Genomic DNA, 19,979 nt, shown 5'->3' with positions numbered 1-19,979 from the left:
TGCGGGAGGGGCAGGGTAGCATGCTGCACATGCAACAAAGGAAGCCACCTTAGGCCAGGTTAGACTTTTTGTCCATCTGGTCACATCCCAATGAAGCTGAACGTTGGAAGATTCGGGGAAAACAAAAGGAAGTACTTCTTCACCCCACATGTAGTTAAATTATGGAATTTGCTCCCACAAGAGGCAGTGATGGCTGCCAACTTGAATGGCTTTAATAGTGGATTAGAAAACAAAATCATGAAGAATAAGGCACAGTGGTTATTCCCCCTGATGGTTGTGTTCTCCTCCTCCACCACTGTCAGAGGCAGTGTGTTTCTGAATAGCAGTTGTTGGAAACCACAAGAGGAGTGCTGTAGTGCTCAGATCCTGCTTGGGTGCTTCCCATGGGCATCTGGTTGGCCACTGTGAGATCAGCATGCAGGGCTAGATGAGCTTTTTCTTTGTCCTTGGTATTATCTAGTCCAGTTGCTGAGCCAGGATCACATTGGTGGAGCAGATGTCACACCAGCCTGTTCAGCAAAAGGAAAGCTACCTGCTGGCTCAGATTTTCTCTTTTGGAGATCATTCTTCAGCCCTTGTAATCTTCCTGAGATGAAGCCCCACCCCCACAACTTGCATCATCCCACAGCCTGGCTGGCAGGACAGTTTTCAAATAAAAGGTTCATTGCTTAGTTGTCCCAGAAGCTAAATTTATCTCTGCTGGCCTTATTGCCTCCCACATGTTGCTCTCCTTGCCAGCTGGCACCTGACTTGAATACATAAGGGCAGACCGCACGGCCCGTGAACAGGGTGTGGGTTTTGCAGTGGCGAGGCATGCACAACAACCCTTCCTTTCCCTTTGACAGCAGAGTTGCTGTAGAGGAGGGTGGGTTTGCACAACAGGTTAGTTTCCAAATTGGACTCTGGGGTAGCGGTATTTATCTGACCAAGGTCTTACGGGAACAGAAATGATTCGACATGTTTTTAATGAGCGGAGCAAGACTTCCCCAGAGTGGCTGCTTTTTAAAACAGGCCTGTTGGTGTTAGTTACTCCCGGTCAGCCCCTTTGTCATTCAAACACTCTGTTCTGCAGAATCCTTTCAGAAGCTTTTCACGCACTCATCAAGGAGAAGAGTTTCACTGAAAGAATATAATGAGAGACAAACTAATCTCACTTTCCACTGCGCATCTGGGGTGTGCCAAGGATGACACCTGCAGATGGAACAGGCACATGAGGCCGAGCTAATGCCTTCTGTGTACTGACTGTGGATCTAGACCATGCCCCGTTGTAGTTCCACAACAGATGCAGAGAAGTCAGCATGGGAGGGGTCCCTGTGGTTTGAGAAACACTGCTTCCTGTCAGAAATAAGAGCAGGTAGAATAAAAATGTTGCATACCTTTCAGAAGAACGAATAAGTTCTAATTGGAAATGGGAACGATGAATGAAGAACCTCGGTTACAAAACTAAAGTGGAAACAATCAAGGAAGAATTTATATTACAATTTACAAATCTTATTCCTGAAAAGGGTTTTGTTTTCTGTCCCTACTATGTGTGTTAAAGTTGCATTGCAGTGTAACAGGGAGCAGGGGGGTGCTGTGGTCTAAACCACTGAGCCTCTTGGGCTTCTAATTGGAAGGTCTGGCAGTTCGAATCCATGCGATGGGGTGAACTCCTGTTGCTCTGTCCCAGCTCCTGCCAACCTAGCAGTTCAAAAGCATACCAGTGCGAGTAGATAAATAGGTACCGCCGCGGTGGGAAGGTAAACGGTGTTTCATTGCGCTCTGGCACTCATCACAGTGGCCCGTCACGCCAGAAGCGGTTTAGTCATGCTGGCCACACAACCCAGAAAACTCTGGACAAACGCCAGCTCCCTCGGCCTGAAGTGAGATGAGCTCTGTACCCCTTTGACTGGACTTAATTGTCCAGGGGTCCTTTACCTTACCTATTGCAGTGTGTTCCAATTGAGAATGCCAGTCATGCCCCTTTCCCCAGGATATTCCATTTCTCTCCTTTCCGGGTGGGATGTTGGTGTCTTGTTTAGCTATTCTCCCTGTTTGCATGGGTTTTATTTCCTCAAGTCACGTGCTTCATGAACGGTCCAGAGGCTATCATAGGTAAAATCCTTCTTTCATTTGCAGTTAGAGAAAAGATTGGACCCATTGCAACACCAGATTATATTCAGAATGCACCTGGCCTGCCCAAAACCCGCTCAGGTAAGATATGGATTTTACAGTATATGTGCAGGAAGCACAGATCATGGTGCTGTAAATACCTCTTGCCTTACATTACAGGTTTTTGCTACTAATTGAATTTACATTCTCTGCTTTCTTTTTGGAAACACAGTGTGGGAATTGGGAAAACTAGTAAAGCTGCGAGTAGCTATTTAGTAGCCCCTGTTGTCTTGGAGCCTTGTGGAAAACATGGAAATCCTCTTGCCTCTACTGTAGGGATGGCATGACAGTATGTTTTGATTGGCAGAAAGGATTTCTAATATGTCACAAGGCAGTAGTGGCTTGTGGGGAAACCCAGCCAGATGGGTGGGGTATAAATAATAAAATAATAATTATTATTATTATTAGTGGTGGTTGTTGTTGTAATGCCCATATAGGTCAGTGGGAATTGTGTGGACAGCAACTCCCAAGGCAAGGTAGCAGTTGTTTACCATCATGGGCTTAATAGACCGCAAACTTAACACAAGTCAAGTGTGATGCAGCAGCAAAAAAAGCTAATGCTAATCTAGGCTATACAGAAGTCTAGTGCCCTCATCAAGAGAAGTAATAGTACCGCTCAGTTTTGGTTCTATGGCCATGTCTTGGATCCTTTAGTTGAGATTCCTGCATTGTAGGGAATTGGACCACATGACTCTTAGGGTTCCTTCCAACTCTACAGTTCAATTATTTTATTGTCTTTGGGCAAGTTGCTTAGAATTTTACTCCCAAGTTATTAATTTTATTCAATTCATTGTATTTTATGTTTGTAGACTAATCTGGGGTCAAGAATCCCAGTGTATATCCTATATTTAACAGCACATCCTAAAATCCTACGTCACTGCCTAAATACCATTCATTAATCATCTTTTCCTTGGAATGCAAGTACAGTTTGATGTTACACTGCCATTTCTTTGCAGGTAAAATTATGCGGCGGGTATTAAGAAAAATTGCCAAAAATGACCAGGAGCTGGGAGATACCTCTACTGTGGCAGATCCAGCAGTTATAAACCACCTTTTCAGCAACCGGTGTGAGACAATACTGTAGCAAGGCAATTCTAGAAGAAAACAGCAGTAGTGCAGGGATTTGGTGAGAATATGGCCCCATTGAGACAATGACTGAGTTTCTCTTGAGATGAAGAAGCTGCCCAACGCTGAGCTGAATGTAAAATGCTGTAAATGAAGAGAAGAAACTGGTGCTCCAAGATCCAGTCCTTTTGTGTCGTAGATCTAGTTGTCTGTGCCTCTGGAGAACTGTGTGCATTATGTTGTAGACCGATAACTACATATCTGAAATTCCAGCCTCATTCACGTCATACAGAATGACTTAACATTTTAATTTTCATGGATTAGTTTCATGAATTGTTTGTTTTTATTTTATTTTTTTACCTCTTAACGTGCTGCAAATGGGCAGAGCTTAGAATGTGTAGGCATTGGTGTGAAAAGATGGCTTTGCTCCTGAGTGGTAGTTAAAGGCTTTGAGAACCGACAAACTGAACAGTAATCCTCATGTTGAGGAAGAATTATTGGAACAATTTTTTTTTTAGAAATCAAGCATTCATTAGGTTTCTTTCTTTATAAAATCCTGGATCCTCTGGCTGCATGCCATGGGAAAATTGAAGTTTATAGAAAAACTGCAACTCTGAAACTGTATAAAACTACTTTTCATGCTATTAATGACAATGACTTTTCCCCTCAAAAGGGAATAAGGCTATCTATATGTTTTGGATTTTAATAGTACATTTGTGTATGTGTGTGTGCAGAGCTGAATTTTCCCAGTGCATCAATTTTTTTTGCGGGTGGTAGCAAATTCAGGGAATTGTAGTCATGAAAAGTTGCATTCAGTGCCTAGATGTATCCTAGAGGGAGGTTCCTAAATTTTCCGTGGCTGTTGGTTGGTGCAATTCCTGTACCAATTGAATATGGGTAGGGATTCACTTGGATGGATGAGAAGCAGGTGCTGTAGTGATACCCAAAGTTTCAGTGACATGGGGCAATTCAGTTACTTGGTTTTCCATGTGACCAGCTATGACACACAATCACATGAAGAAAATGGATATAGCCAGTGATTCTCACCTATGTTTGCTATGGCTGGGGAAAGCGTAGCTGCATTTGTGGAAAGTGTTTCCAGGTAAATTTTTATTTAGTCCAGTTTATGCTTCCATTTCTTGATATAATAATGGGCATATGTGTGACCAAATACGAGTTGCTGCTTTTGTGGAGGGACAAATAATCATAACAACACTGTGACCATTCTGCAGACAACTATGCAGAGGTGTCTTTTCTCATGGTTGGGTGAATATATCCATCGTTCACAATACAGCAAAGTCACAGTTAAGGATTTGCTTATTCTAGATTTTTCACTATTCAGGTAGCAAAGAAAAAAATATCAAATCAAGTTTAGGTAGAGATCAGATGTGGACACATAACTGGGAACCCTCCCCCCCCCAATAATTTGATCCCACAACTCAAACTCCCTAATAAATGTAGATGAAAAAAACAGGCTTCTTGTCTCAATAAATTTTGTCAGGGTATGTAATTCTAGCACCTCCTTCAGTGCTGCTGAACTGGAAAATGCCATCCTCCAAATTTTTAAATTGAAATCAAAGCTTTAACTGTGATAGCCACAATGGTGTATCCCAAGATGTCTTCTTTGCCCATGTAATTAAAGCATGTCCCGAAAACCATGTGCTTGATGAATAATTTAACATTTTTCTGACCTTGACTCATGGTTATACCTTTCTCATTTCTTACCTGCTGTTAGTATTCTAAATGCACTTGTCTGTGGTCTGCAACATTGGTGTATATTTAATCTAATGTCCTGCAGCATTAAAGGTAAGCCAGTGGCTTGCTATGTGCTGGTAACATGAAATAAGTCCTTTTAATCTTGGTCTGACATAATTTTGGTTGGGAAATGGCTAGAATTGTTTTTAACTGAAATAAATCAAAGAAATAAAATCTATAAAACCGTCACAGTTGGTTGTGGATTTTTTTGTTTATATTCAGTGCCTGGTTTTCATTTTGAAACCTAGACCAGACTTTGGCTTCATTTTGATATAACTCTAAAGCCATGGTTGAGCACAAGATGAACAATCCCAGCATGCTTCTGGGGTGTTTCCCTCACAAAGAAAGAGCCTGGAAACTTGTGCTTTCCTTACATGCAGTTTGCCGAAGCTAAGGCAACATTATTTTAAAAACACATGCTTCTGTCAATTGATAATCTAACTCAGAGCTGACTCACTGAAATTCATGGACAAGAAACTCCATTAATTTTATCACTGATTGTTTTCCATTAGATAGCAAAGTGCTTTTATTTAGAAAACTCATTTAGACAATTGCTGAGAAAATATGTCTAAATTGTTACCTTTTTTTCCTGTTGGTCCTTAATACTGTGCTCTCAATTAAGACATGTTAATTTTATAAGCCTCTCCTCTAAAGACATATTTTCTAGGCATAAGAAATTTGTAGTTTAAAAAAATAGGTTCAAAGGCCTTGATCCAGAAAGATCCATGTATAAACTCAGATGCTGTTGTTTAGAAAGAAAACCAAAGCCATCCCAGCTCTATAAACCCCATCTTTTAAAAACAATATTGATATGCTGTTTCAAAGTAACTTATCTGACTTCTTTAAATTTCCCCTATCTTAAAATGGCACATAGCTTGGTTTTGTAGGTGAGTGTATTCCAATTCTTAATGCTCAGGGTTTTGTTTTGGTAAGCAGACATCTTCCATAGTTTCAAAATGTTTGAAAACTTTAACATGATTAACTTCTGCTTCTTTCAAAAAATCAGCAGATAGCATGTTGAACACAAGTGTATTCTTCAAAAATAAATATGTTCAGATTCTGAGCATACTATATTATGTGACTACTGGATATTACTCACCAAAGTAGCATAGGATAGACCAGATTGATCAACCAGTTATTTCAGCTGAAATAAAATCTGAGATCCTTACAACTTATATCACAGGACATTCTTATTACCATTGTTTGTCTCTGAAATCTGTTTCCCAAGAACTCACCTTCCTTTTCTTAACCCTCTTCCTTTAGAATACACATTCTGCTTTTTCAAAATGTTACAGGAGGGGTCCAGGAGCATTGAAATAAAATCAACTCTTGTCTGGGGGTTTTCTTTTCCTTTCCTACTGTGTCCCTTTTTTCCTGTGCCATATCATAAATGTTTGTTCATTGTTCTGTGACCTTGCATGCAGTTTTTCCTTTGTGATGTATTCCTCTCAAACAAGAACGTAACAGAAAGCAGGAAGTGTTGCACAGCATCTTATGCTCAGAAGAGTAACCCTCCCCAATGCAGAAGAGATCAAGATAATACACTATTTTGCTACCCAGGCCCTTGAAGGTGCATGTGTAGCAGTTTGTATAGTGCTGTCTCAGGAAATGCCTGATTAGAACATCAACAGATTGTCCATGGTCACAGTACAGTAAAAGGGCATGAAGTCTGTGAGAAGCATGCTAAGGGTGCTTCAAACAGGAAATTGTCAAAGAAAGTCAACTGGAATCCAGTATTTTCTTGAGACCAGGAAGAAGCAGTGCAACTCTGCCTGCTTTGTATCTTGGGGTCACTGGTGAGAGAAGGGCTTCCAGTATCAATCTGATTGTCAAGTCCGCCCGTTGGCAATCATGCCCTAAAAGAGAATGTCTCTTATTTTAAGCACAGTGAGGATGATGTCAGTGATGAGGTATTCTGTTTTCATATCACATAGGGAGTATCCAGAACAGCTACTCCAGCTGCTACTCCGCCATCTGCATGTTCGACAGCCTTTGTTCGCAAGAGATGCCCAACATGCTTGTTCACCACAAGATCCTGACCCAGTCTGCAAGAGAAAAATCAAAAGGACTAATTAAATTCATATAGTAACAGTTTTGACTCTGCAGTCTCACCAAACTCCTGCTTAGTTAACAGTGCCTGCTTGATGTACAGTTTACCAGTGTTTATATACGCATACTGACTTAAGAGTTTTACAACTCTTACAGAATTATGCATGAGCAATGACCATTTCAGTGGGCAAAATGGAGGGTTGTGTGATTTACCCACCCAGAAATTAGTATCTGCTTTAGAATAGATGCACCTGATGGCCTCTTACACCCACACATCACCTAAGCAATGTGTGTGTTACACTATTGGCATTAATTATATTGCTGCCATAGTAATAAAAACGTAGGAGGCTGCTTTATATTGCATAAGATCATTGGCCCCTCCAGAGGACCTGTTTATTGAGCACTCATCCAATTTGCATACCCAGAGGTTGGATTATATCTGCTTTTTACTGATTATTCATTTTGATTTGTTGGCAGAGCAGGTACACAACTGAGAATTTGGCCTGCATTCATGCTAACGCAGGAAGGACCCCAAGGGTCATCTAGTCCAACCCCCTGCAATGCAGGAATCACAACTAAAGCATCCCTGACAGATGGCCATCCAACCTCTGCTTAAAAACCTCCAATGAAGAAGAGTCCACCTCCTTCTGAGGAAGTCCATTCCACTGACTTACGCATATTCCCGTAAGCCAATGCATTTCTCCATGTCTTCTGAAAACAGAAGTGTTGTTTTTTTAAAGCAGATTTGTTGTGCTAGGCAACAGAGCCCTTTAATCCACGTTAATTGTACCCAAGGTTCCAACATGTGCTTGAATACTTCTTGCATAATAGACAGCCTCACTGACAAAAGTGCTGTATTTTTTTCACAGCACTACTTTGGAGATGCTACAGATTGCACCTGGAACACATGCTATGGATATAGAAAGTACCACCAATGAGCTCTGTAACACTTCCATTGCTCCAGAGTTCCTGTCCAGCGACACATTATTTAGCCCAGTACTAACCAATGCTATGCATAGGAATATAAAACTATTAAAAGCAAAGGCACAGACCCAGTAAGTAATGTTACTTTCTCACCTGACGTAGACTCCAAAAATTCCCAATTCAGACACACATTCTGATACTTTCAGTGGACTGTGAGCCCTCAGTAAATAATTCAGTGCAGGGAGAGGCTTTATCTTGTCCATGAGAATGTAGGAGGTCCTTTCTGGACTGTCTTTAATTTTCTCTAGAACCTGCTTGAGCTCTTCACCATAGAGGTTGTTCCCTGACAAACACAGCAGCAGGTAAAATGAATTCACTAGAGCTGGAGTAGCTGGTGGATAAAGGTGTGTGTTGGGTCCCTGTAGCTACCCCAGTAAGTACAGAACATGAAGAAAAGCAATCACTGACGACTGGCACCAGTGTAAGTGGTAAGCAAGCCAGTGGGCTTGAACCATCAGCTGATCCATGGGTGTGTGTGGGTGTTTGTTTGGTTGGTTGGTTGATTTGGGAGAAATGATCCTGATCCAAAATGTGTAGAATATGCTTAGATAATGCTTCCACAACATTTTGTTTTATCAGCTAAATTGCTTGTAACCTTTTTTCCTACTAAGTTTAAATTTCAGTTGGGATACAGTACCGGAAGAAAGCACTACAGAATTATTTGCTACAGCATCAGGGAAGGCAATTTGTCCCTAATAAGCTACTTTTGTTCTTACACAATTATTTAAAAGGTGTGTGCATACAGATAAGTCCTGATCCTTGAACCAGGCTGTTGACTCATCATACACAAAGAGAACCAGTTACTGACCTCCTCCCTCACGTTGTGGCTTTAACACAAAGCGGTCTGGGTCAGCAATAGCCATGGCAATTATCTTATCACCTTCTTCATCCTGCAAGGAGGAGGAGAAAGGGGAGATATATACACATACATTCTCTCTCTCTCTCTCTCTGAGACAGACAGACAGACAGACACACACACACACACACACACACACCACAAGTTTTGCATATTTTTTTTTACAACTTTGGCTTTAAGTTCTATTGCCTAACAAATAAAATTCTTGACAAAACAGATTTCACAATGTATGAAGACTATAAGAACACATTCATGACAACAATCTCCTCAGATGTTGTACTGTGCTGCATTTTTAAAAATACATCCAGTTCAAGGCAGTGTACGTATCCCTCTACGCATTACTACTTACCATCTCCATAGAATAAAGGCCAGTGAATGTCGCTCTTAATCGAGCCACTGCTTCTGGTTTATTTGGCAGTAATTTTTCCAGTGTTCCTGGTCGGCTCAGCTCCTGCTGAACTTTTTTGGTTCCAGCAAGCTGTGTGGCAATATCAGGGCACTTAACTGCTCTAGATCTTTCCAGCAGCAACCGTGCCTCCCAGTTCTTTCACAAAAACAGAAAAAAGATAATTTCAATCAAGGTTCTATATAACATGTATTGTTTAATATTTCAAAATTGGAAGTTTTATGCATTCAAATACATGGGTAGGATCCAAAGTACCATCTTCTGCTTGCAGAGGGGTTTTTCATATTTAGCCTTGCAGCTCCACACACCTCCTTCCAAGCCATTCAGAGAATCACCCCAAGAGGCAAACCTAGGATCAAGTGGAGGAACCATAAGCGGCTGGGTCCCTCCTCATGATCCCTTGGAAGGGTGGCATCGGTAAGAATGATATAATTGTATGCAGATACACACGCCACTGCTACTCAAGGCACAACAGAACCTAGCAAAAACTAGATATTTTCAGAGCTCAAACTGAATACGTGGCTAGAAAACATTTCTATTTACCCATGATAGCCACAAGCCTGCATATAGCAAGTCAGCTAAAAGCACCATGACTATTAAGCTCGGAAGTAACCTGCCAATTCAAGTAGAAACCTCATTTTAAAAATATGTAGCTTTAGATGGCATATTGAGGCAAACAAGCCACCAGTCTCTCAGCACCGAACAGGTTAAGATATCACTTCCACCAGCTGGATGTTTTGGGAAATTGGCTGAACTACTTCTAGAATTAGCTGTTTGATTGAATGTATTCAGAATTCCCCAGGTGTTTACCAAACAACTAAAGAATTACACATGCACTGAATTCATATTTGGGGTCCAACAGTGCCAAGGACAATGTTACTTACAGTGCCCCAGAGCTTGCAATCAAGATTTCAAGACAGTGGATGATATTCAATGTCAATTAGAGTAGACCCATTGTAATCAATGGACTTAATTGTTTCAGTGGGTCCACTCAGAGTATGACTTAGCTGGGTAATACCCAGTAATACGAACCTGTTTGTTATAATTCTTTGGCACATAACCTTCTCTATAGTACACCACTGCAATTTCCTCTCCATCTCTGAAATAAAGATAAGGAAAACAATCAGTGGTTTCTTCAACATGGCTCTCTCACACACAAGATTAAAATATTATATACAATACATTCTACAAATGTAGGATTCTGTTGCATTTATGAATTGTTTTCTAATCCTGCAAGAAGGGACTTACAAAAGAAAGCTTTCAAATAAATTACCTAGTGGATCAATAGATCACAATCTCTTTGCTTATGGATACAAATATTAGTTCTTTTCAGAGTTCTTTGGTGAAGTCTATATAGCAACTTTCCATGTTTTAAGTTGTGTATCAGTAGTACATAACTGAACATGTAAGAACTGCATAGCAATGGAGTTTCCAAACGAGTAGCATGGCCTGAATTTTGACAATCTGAACACACTTGTTTTATTAACAGCAACACTAATGAAAATAAGAGTCTTCATTAAAACCCCGGAAACATAGCAGATACTTAATGTTTACATAACAACCCAAAATGCAGTTTATTATGCAAACTGTGGGAGGCAGTGGAAGACAGGAGTGCCTGGCATGCTCTGATCCATGGGGTCACGAAGAGTCGGACACGACTAAACGACTAAACAACAACAACATGCATGTCAAAGTGGACTTATTAGCACTCCCAACAGCAGGCTGTGTTATTTTTTACATATGCCAAAACTACAGCGTGTAATCCTCCTTGAAACCACATATGGGCTACCCACCCATTAAGCTAAGGTTTGTGTGCTTACTATATTTAATAGGAAAATACTTACATATGCAATCTCTTGTCATTGTCCAAAGACGCTTTTTCAAACACATCTTTAAATCTTCTTCGGATCACCCGGATATTCCTTTAGGAAACAGACAAGAAATATTAAGGCTAAAGTCCTATACACAATTACCTGGGAGTAAGTCATGAGATTAGCTTTATCTATGTTCATGTTATAAATCCTGCACTGTATTTTAAAGCTTTGTTATTTCACAGGACTAATTAAATGGATTTCACAGGACTAATTAAATGGCATTACATGAAACACTTCATCTTATTAGATGAAAAAAAATACCTCATCCAAAGTTCATTTTCTACACAGCGTTGGTCAAAAATATTCCTCTGAGCCTCTTCAACTAGGAACATTACCACTGCTCTGAAACAAAAACAGAACATATATCAATATACTAAGTTTCCTCATTTAAAAATATATTTTTGTGCTTCTTACTTACTACTATTTACAGCAGATGTACTGAAAACTTCTACAACAGGCCAATACTACAGTGCCAGATAATACTTGCAGGAAGGCGCAATAGAGTGCTGCTTTATACTGTACATTTGCCACTCCCTGCTGTTTCTACGCCTTTCTTCTACACCTTTGTGCATGTATATGACAATTATACAAAGAATCAAACAGATACAAAGAGGAGATACCCATAATAAGGAATTTATAGTTTAACATCTGAAAAGTTTCCTAATAATTCCTAATAATTCATGCATCCAGCAGCTAGGGTCTTCCTTCAAATATTTATACTAGCTTTGTGGTCCTACCCTATAAGAGGAAGTTGGTTAAACAAGTTGTTGAACAGTAGAATTATATGTAAAACAGCTTCAGTTGATTTATCTAGCTGGGGAGAGAAAAGTCTATAAACAGGCCCTCCTGGTTCAGTGTAGAGAAAAACCTACTTCTGCCAGCATTGTTTTGCAGGTAGTGGCCCTGAGACCAGTTTTTACATCTATACCAAGAGACATTTGAAAGGAGGTAGGTGTCTGCCATAACATACAGGAATGTTGTTGTCCCCCTAAGGAAGGGAATGAAAACCTACTGCATAGGAAGATAAAATTCTCTTTCCCAGTTTTCCTTCATGTGCTTATTCCTATCATACACTTCCTTCAATATTCTATAAGATGGAGACAGAGGGCTTATTTGCATTTTGTTGTTTGTGAAAACAAGAAGTAACAGAGCATATTTCATGCAGATGAACAACAACCAATAGCTATGTAGATCTTGCAGCTCTCTTCCCCTACCTGTCTGAGCCGTAGAGTTCCCAAGCTTTTGCAATGCCCATGGCAATGCCTTTGGCTGGATTATTGGTCAGTAATTTTGAGGCTTCCTTAGATTTCCCTAGAACGTTCAACACATGCCTGCAATTGGGATGCATATAAAAAAGTCACACAACAATTCACTGTACACAGCTGCCATTGAAAAGCCAACCAAGTGAGATGTAAAATACAAATGCCAACCATCCTTTATAATAATACTAAAAAATAATAATAATAATAATGATAATGATTTTTATTTATATCCCGCCCTCCCCAGCCAAAGCCGGGCTCAGAGCAGATAACATCAAATGTATAATACATTAACATAAAATCAGACAATCAATTAAAATACATCCTCAAATCAGATGAATGGTACACGTGTGTACAAAGTTACTTTTGCATGCCAAATATATGTAAGCCCAGCAGTGGCGTAGCGTGGGGGGTGCAGGGGGGGCCGGCCGCACCGGGCACAACATCTGGGGGTTAGGTTTAGGGGGCGCAAATCCACGGGTTAGGGGGTGCGAATTACTTGCCTTGCCCCGGGTGCTGACAACCCACGCTACGCCACTGAAGCCCAGTAGTTGACAGTAAAGTCATGGCGAAGTAATCCAGCTAATGTGTCCTTTCAGCGCAAGGATTTCCACTTGCAAAATAAGACTTTCTCCACCTCTCCTCCCCCTTGTGCCCCTCCCTTCCCCAAATTTGCTGCAGAGGGCTGCGGGAAACCCTGGAACAGATTTGGGGGGATACATGGGGGGGCAGTGTCCCATCGTGAAAGAGGAAATCAAGTTATGCATGTTTCCAGGTACTATAAATTAATTTTGCACTTGACAATAGATTCCTGAAAGCTATATATAACAGACAAAGTTTTTCCGAAAGGACACAACATGCTACTGTGTCTTCTCTGATTGCACTGCCCAAGTGCAAAAATCAGAATTGGGATCAGAATTCAATATTGTGAGAACCTCAGATTTCATTTTCATAATAAATAAGTCACCTGAGGTTGTGATGGCCAGCTGTGGCAAGACTCACTGAGAGTCACATCTACAAAGCTACTGCTTGTGATTCTCAGAAAGGAAGGTGGAAATGCTAGATGCTAGATTATCTCCTAGGCTGGTGCAACAAAGAGGCCTAGATCAGGTACACTGACATCACACAAGAGCAGCAGGCTCAGTTCAAGATCACACACATATTGTGCCAGCCTAACTCGGCCCATTGCAGGGGTTTCTGTTGGCTACTGCCTGTAAGGATACTGCCAATAGTAGCTTTTGCCTCTCATCTGGGCAAATGCATTGGCCACTGGAGCCAGGCAGAACTGGGTGGAGCTACACATCTGCCTCATCCAAACCCCCTCCAGCACAGCAAATCAGGGTATTGGTTTCCTATGCCAATTTTAAAGTAGTTTCTGTGACATGGGTAGACATTGTCAGGTAGTCTCAAAAGCTAGATAAGGGAAGAATGAGCAGTAGGTGAGGGGGTAGGCCTTTAGCATCTTGTCTAGCTCTTTGTACCTCACCAGTACAGCAGAATTATACAAAGCCTTGGCTAAAGGATAAGACATGAAAGACCATCTATAAGCCAGCTAGAAGTTGTTTTGCTGAAAACACACACAGAAAGACACACAGACTGGAAGTCCTTACCGATGCACTGCAGTGGTTCTAGATGTGAGGCCTCCAAAGCTGGCAGCAATAGTGTTTATTTCTATTTGCTTTAGAGCTGGAGTGCCTTCTACACCATGGTCAAACATGTAATCAGAGCGGTTAATTCCTAAAAACACAGACTGGACAAGGCGAAAAAATAGCAAGAAATGCAGCAGCCATCATTCCAAAGAGGATTCTATACATTATCTGTCAAGTGCCAACTGAGCTAAAAGCTTCTTATGGGGGGAGGGGGTGGTTATTGTTTTGTTTTTGTTTTTATTATGCATTTCATGTTTTTATCCTTTATTTTTATGCTGTGAACCATCCTGCAATGGATGGTATACAATTTTAATAATAAAATAAATTTTAAAAATATAATATTTTGACAGTTATAAAACATTATATTTGATTACTGTGCAACTACCATATTATTTATTTATTTAAACAAAAAATAGACACCATTTGATTGTAAACAAACAAACCCTCAAAGCAGTTTTCAAAGAGAATTAATACAATTATTAGTAAAATACAGTTTCAAACAACTATTAAAAACACTAAAAAACCAAACATATTAAATCATATATTCTCATGGAATACCTGAGTTACTCCTTCTTTCAAAACTTGCTTGTAAATTTTGAAAAGCTGAGCTGTAAAGTCATCTACTTTGACAGTACTAAGAAGAGAGGAAACAAATCTTATTTAGTACTCAAGCCTGCTGTGACAAAACAAGGAAATTATCATTACAATCTTTTATGTAAAACCATTTGACGTTAATACTTCTTTGTCAAGCCTATGAATTGTGGCCTTAGCAATAATGGCAAGATGATTTCGTGTTATACCCCAGCTCTGAACATATTACAGTGGTGCCTCGCAAGACGAAATTAATTCGTTCCACAAGTTTTTTCTTCTTGCGAGTTTTTCGTCTTGCGAAGCACGGTTTCCCACAGGAATGCATTGAAAATCAATCAATGCGTTCCTATGGAAACCGCCTTCAGACCAGGTCCGGGGACAGTCTGTCCCCCGACATCTTCTGAAGGCTGCGGGGGGGGGACACAAGGGCTTTTCTTCCCACCGCAAGCCTTCAGAAGGCACTGTCCCGGGGCGATTTTAAAATGCTGGCGGGCGGCAGCAAACCCTTCGTCTTGCGGAACGACTCAAAAAAGGAAAACTCTTTCGCCTTGCGAGTTTTTCGTTTTGCGAGGCGTTCGTCTGGCGAGGCACCACTGTACATGGAAGATGCTAGTTCTATGAAATCAGGATGGCTTATGTTTAAAGACCTCTTGTGGCTTGAATAGTCTGACAATCTAAAAAACAGCTGGTGAGGCTTTACCTAGGGATGAAAATTTTGCCTCATGAAAACCTTTCCCAAGGGGGAGGGGGAGGAAACTAGTAGTCTTGGAATCATGTGTCAGATTTCATACAGCTTGTGTTCACACAGAACAAAAACATGCATTGTAAAAGAAAGCTTTAGTTGTTCTCTAACCTTTCCTCTTCAATTAGCCAACTGCCAGTCAGGCTAACAGGCAAGGGAGTTAATGATTATGAGACATTTAGGAACATTGGGTTGAAACTAAACTAACCTTAGTACAAATCAGAAGTATATCCAAGATTAAAGAAGTTTAAATTCAAAGTTCTTTTTTCCTAATACATAATACGTACCTTGCAAGAGTGCGTTCCAGAAATTCTGTGTTCCGGCTAACTTCATCTACCAGCAGGTTAAAGTCTTGTTGAACTGAATAGGCTTGCTCAAGTAGACTGCTTGGTACTGCAGATGGGAGCAGCGTAAAGGGAGCATAATTCACCACCTATTGACAAAGGTTTAAAAATGAACGTGTCAAGAATTACCACTTCCTTCCAGTAACAAATCAGGCTTAAGCCCTTTTAAAACTTGGGAACATACAGGATGAATATAGGGGATACAACAGTACTAGAATGGAACTACACCTGCAGTAATCTGGGGTGCGGTGAGATAAGGTGATGTAGGAGCAGGGAGGAGAGCCACCTAAGAGCTACAAAGGATAAGGTGAAGGAAATGGGAGTGAAGAGTTCTCTTTCGCTCCATGCAACACACTGACTGGCCTGCTTACATTGGGCAAGTTCACACAGCCAGATTCCTCTATGTAATATTAACTGCAAATATACCCTCACGTGGAGGAAAACTAGGGCAAAATGGCAAGGGTCAGTTCACACTACTGAATTTCTCGTTATGTTCACTGCATGAAGAAAGGTTAGTATGAGCTGGATAGTGCCTACATTAGCAAAGTGACCGTGTGTTGCAGTCGTCTGCAAGTTGGGACTATAAATGTTGGCAATACACACGTGAACATTAGCATAGGCATAACGAAGGGATGGGGACAGAGTGAAGGATAAACACACTGACTGACAAAGCTGTTTATCCACACAACTGTATACATGCCAATGTGGAGCCAGGTTTATGTGAATTGTGTGATACATGCAATGAGCCAGTTACAGATAGGTAGCCGTGTTGGTCTGCCATAGTCAAAACAAAATAAAAAAATTCCTTCCAGTAGCACCTTAAAGACCAACTAAGTTAGTTCTTGGTATGAGCTTTCGTGTGCATGCACACTTCTTCAGATACACTGAAACAGAAGTCACCAGACCCTTCTATATAGTGAGAAGGTGGGGAGGGGTATTACTCAGAAGGGTGGTGGGATTGGGTGATTGGCAGATAGCTGTGATGAGCCTGTTGACGACTCTTAACGACTGCAATAGGTCTTACAGGAAAAAGCAAGGGGTGAGAAGGTGAAAAATGGCTTTGTCATGTATAATGAGATAAGAATTCAATGTCTTTGTTCAGACCAGGTCTCTCCATGGTTTTAAGTTTGGTAATAAGTTGCAATTCAGCAGCTTCTCTTTCCAGTCTATTTCTGAAATTCCTTTGTAATAGAACAGCTACTTTGAGATCTTGTATAGAATGAGCCAGCAGCAATCTCCCCATGTGCCCTGCCCAGTTCATACTGCATGGTGCTCCAGTGAAGGAAAAAATGGACTATTTTATGGGTGAAAGTAGGAAACTGTCATGGCAGCATAAGGCAAGGATGTTTTTTTAAAAAAGTCTGGTGTGGCTAATGTCACAAATGTACAGTGCATCCTGGTGGGAACTAGCCCCACTCCAGAATCCCAAAGCTTTCCTCTTCCCTAACAACATGCCGACTATGTTGTTACTGGGATTTTTTCCCAAGTTTTACCATCTTCCTTCCATGGGTTGGATCATGAAATCTAGTTTTGAGCTTACATCAGATGCATTGGGGTCATCTTTGGTCCTCATGAGAACACCTTCAAGTAGTGCTGAATCCACTGCAATTGGTGCCACATACTGAATGAGCTCGACATTACACAAAATGTCTTTCCAAGGGGCAGTCATTGTGAAGGCTGAGGCAGCGGAGAATAAATCTGAAAGCATTTTAAAATAATTACCATAAGGCAAGGGAACCCAACATTTGAAGATGGAAGAAAAACACTGTTTCAGAAATTTATGGTAATGAAATCCTAAAGAGAGAAGCAGTACTGTCCAATGATTTTTCTGCCTGAAGTGGAGCCCCCTATTAGGGTGAAAACTTTTAAAGAAATCTTACTTTACCATTCAGACAGTGTTTTCTGCCTTCATCAACTATCTGCCCTTCACTGCCACCCTGAGCTCATTGGGAGGAAGGGAGGGATATAAATTTAATTAATAAACAAATGGTCTGGCTGCAGCAGGCTTCTTACCCTACTCAATGGCAAATCCAGCCCTGGATACAAGCTAAATAAGCATCTAGATTTAATGAAGCACTATGTAGCCCTTTGTGCAAGTGTAACAACTTCTGCTTTCACAATGGGACTTTCTCCTCCCCCTCCCTTAAATCTGTTTTGAGGGCAGATCTGGAATTACAGGGAGCGGCACAATAAAGAAGCATCTCCATTTTTGTTGCATAAAATCAAGACAGAATAAATGTTTTCATGTTTTGCTTTATTTATTGCAAGCTGCTCTGATAACTTTGTATTATGGGGTAGCATGCAAATGCTGCATATAAACATATAAATTTTATTTTCCTTTGTTACAATGCGTATTTTTCTAATGAAATAATGGACAGGCTAGAAATTAAAATGGTGAAGGTATCATTTCCCCTGCACCCCCCAACCGCAGAATGTACATAAAGTGCAGCTTCACTCTCTGCTGTTCATTTGTGTGAACAAAGCTGCAAAACAAATGTCACACTGTCATCAATTTATCACACTGTCCTTTTGTAACAACTCCCTGACTGTGTCTGCATAACCTGAATCCAGCAGTCAACACTGTGAGGATGAGCTCCCAGAATGCAATGTGGTATCTATGTTTGCACATATTAGACAGGTTAGTTAGTCATATTAGGATAAACTGCATTGATTGAAGTATTCAGTCTTGTTAGAGGAATCTGTCAGTTTCTGAGTATTTTAAATATAGCTCCAAAGTGCATCTGGCGGTTGTACCTCTTGGGCAGGGCTGTGGTCTATTAGCAGTGAGGTATGATTTCAGGTACCAACAAGTAGAATAATTAATCCCTAAGGATATGGATCTCAACTCTTCATGTCAAAACAGAACTCACATGCTTTAAACTCTAAACAAACTCAGGCTTATGACAATAGCTTGTTCAAGAGAAAACCTGTACACAAAGCCATACTGAAAAGGATTGTTTAGCTGTAATAGTCATAATGACTACGACATTTTTCAGCCTTTTAAGTAAGCAATTTAAAACTCTCCTAGATCGCATACACTTGTCACATGCACACCAACCCTTTCACTTAAATTACTCAGGTTGAACCACCAAGAGAGCAGCTCTTTAAGTACATACAGATTTAGGCACATTTTTTACACCACATGCTGAGAAAAACCTGGACGTCTACGGACATTCCATAAGGCATTCTCCTTGTGGGTCACAAAGGTAGTGCAAAGAAAGAATGATAACAAAACCGCAGTGAAATTCAACGCGACCAGATAAAATTCAAACTTTCTTTAAAATATTAGTTCTGGATTATTTTAATCAATGTACCAAATCACTGAGGCAGTGGGAGACTTAAGGGAAGTGGGGGGGGGGGAGTCTCCTACGGCAAACACAAGGAAGCAAATGCTGAGTCATTCACAACCCAACTCCAGCACGTTAGTTTACAAATGATTGTTCAGTTGGAGAAAATCTCTCTGTATGCATGTCAATAGCCTTCATATTTCAGACTAGATGCCCCAGTGATACAAATGGCTCTCTGTCCCCCACCTACTCTTCCTTCATAAAACAGCCTGACAGCTTGTTCTCGCCCCCCTTTCTATGGGGCGCACGTTTGCCTCTGAATACTGACCTTTACCTCCTGGGCATTGTACATCTTTAGCCCCAGGCCACTTCCGCCACTCCTGGTTCCTCAAGTAAGGATTAGCCCCCAAACATTTCCCCCTCCATAATTAATTAAACGGGAATAAAACTATTCTGCCTTTAATCCCCACCCCAACAACCACCACAACTTCTCGTCGTTCGGGGAGACAGCGGGTGGGTTGGCACCACTTTGTCCTCGGCGATCCCGCTTCCCGGCTCCAAGGCGGCAGGGCAGAGGCGAGCGAGTACGAGGACCCCCATCGCCCCCTCAAGAAGCTCACCCCTCGCCCCGACCACACCCGCCTCCTCACATTCAAACTGCCTATGCGACCGTTGGAGGTAGCACGATGACGGAGACCCTCCCCCCTCCCTCTCTTTTTAAATCCGGGTACCTGGAGTCAGTCACTCGAGTGAAAGTCCCCAACCGAGAGCGCTCTACTCTTCAGGCGCTAAGAATCAGATGGCCCTCTCACAGATTGGCTACCCCGCCAGCCTATCGAGAAGCCGACGCGCCCTTTCCTGCTGATTGGCAGGAGCCTTCCCCCAATCGCATTGGAAAACTGCAAGGAGGGGAGGTTAAGAGAGAACGGGAGGCGGAGCCAATGCAAATAAAAAAAGGCGGGTTGTG

General features: G+C 41.2%; 2 protein-coding genes and 1 long non-coding RNA gene across 5 annotated transcripts in view; 2 read left to right on the top strand and 1 right to left on the bottom strand.

Moving 5' to 3' along the window:
* Nucleotides 1-5,160, top strand: part of ACSS2 (acyl-CoA synthetase short chain family member 2) — a 53,007-nt gene extending 47,847 nt beyond the window's left edge. For both annotated transcript variants that reach the window (XM_081864754.1, XM_081864755.1), the window contains 2 exons: nt 2,119-2,193; nt 3,108-5,160. In XM_081864754.1, coding sequence (XP_081720880.1) covers nt 2,119-2,193; nt 3,108-3,235 — 203 coding nt within the window. In that variant the 3' untranslated portion in view covers nt 3,236-5,160. The remainder of the gene's footprint in view (nt 1-2,118; nt 2,194-3,107) is intronic.
* A 1,407-nt stretch (nt 5,161-6,567) lies between these two features.
* GSS (glutathione synthetase) lies at nt 6,568-19,881 on the bottom strand. 2 transcript variants are annotated; one of them, XM_081864791.1, is made up of 13 exons: nt 19,744-19,881; nt 17,266-17,423; nt 15,669-15,814; nt 14,607-14,682; nt 14,010-14,149; nt 12,355-12,471; nt 11,402-11,482; nt 11,111-11,188; nt 10,299-10,365; nt 9,210-9,404; nt 8,813-8,894; nt 8,098-8,287; nt 6,568-7,016 (listed from the first exon to the last, which is right to left on the bottom strand). In XM_081864791.1, the coding sequence occupies exons 2-13, from the start codon at nt 17,392-17,394 to the stop codon at nt 6,893-6,895; spliced, it is 1,425 nt and encodes a 474-aa protein (XP_081720917.1). In that variant the 5' UTR covers nt 17,395-17,423; nt 19,744-19,881; the 3' UTR covers nt 6,568-6,892. The 2 variants fall into 2 exon arrangements, with proteins under 2 accessions (XP_081720917.1, XP_081720918.1); XM_081864792.1 differs by lacking the exon at nt 19,744-19,881 and adding an exon at nt 19,341-19,584.
* Nucleotides 16,026-17,072, top strand: LOC309343399. The gene is made up of 2 exons (XR_014157262.1): nt 16,026-16,454; nt 16,933-17,072. It is a non-coding gene; the product is annotated as an uncharacterized lncRNA (long non-coding RNA).
* Nucleotides 19,882-19,979: the final 98 nt, after the last annotated feature.

Source organism: Podarcis erhardii (genome assembly GCF_964252035.2).
Source record: "Podarcis erhardii genome assembly, chromosome: 6".
Classification (NCBI taxonomy): domain Eukaryota; kingdom Metazoa; phylum Chordata; class Lepidosauria; order Squamata; family Lacertidae; genus Podarcis; species Podarcis erhardii.
The sequence above is the reverse complement of the archived record's forward strand: the minus strand, read 5'-3'. Positions and strand labels throughout refer to the sequence as shown.

Coding starts and splice junctions, on each gene's coding strand:
- GSS (XM_081864791.1), bottom strand. CDS start 17,394: ATGACTGCCCCTTGGAAAGACATTTTGTGTAATGTCGAGCTCATTCAG. Junction 15,815..17,265: donor ATGACCCCAATGCATCTGAT/GTAAGCTCAAAA, acceptor CTTTGTCAATAG/GTGGTGAATTATGCTCCCTT. Junction 14,683..15,668: donor CTGGAACGCACTCTTGCAAG/GTACGTATTATG, acceptor CTCTCTTCTTAG/TACTGTCAAAGTAGATGACT.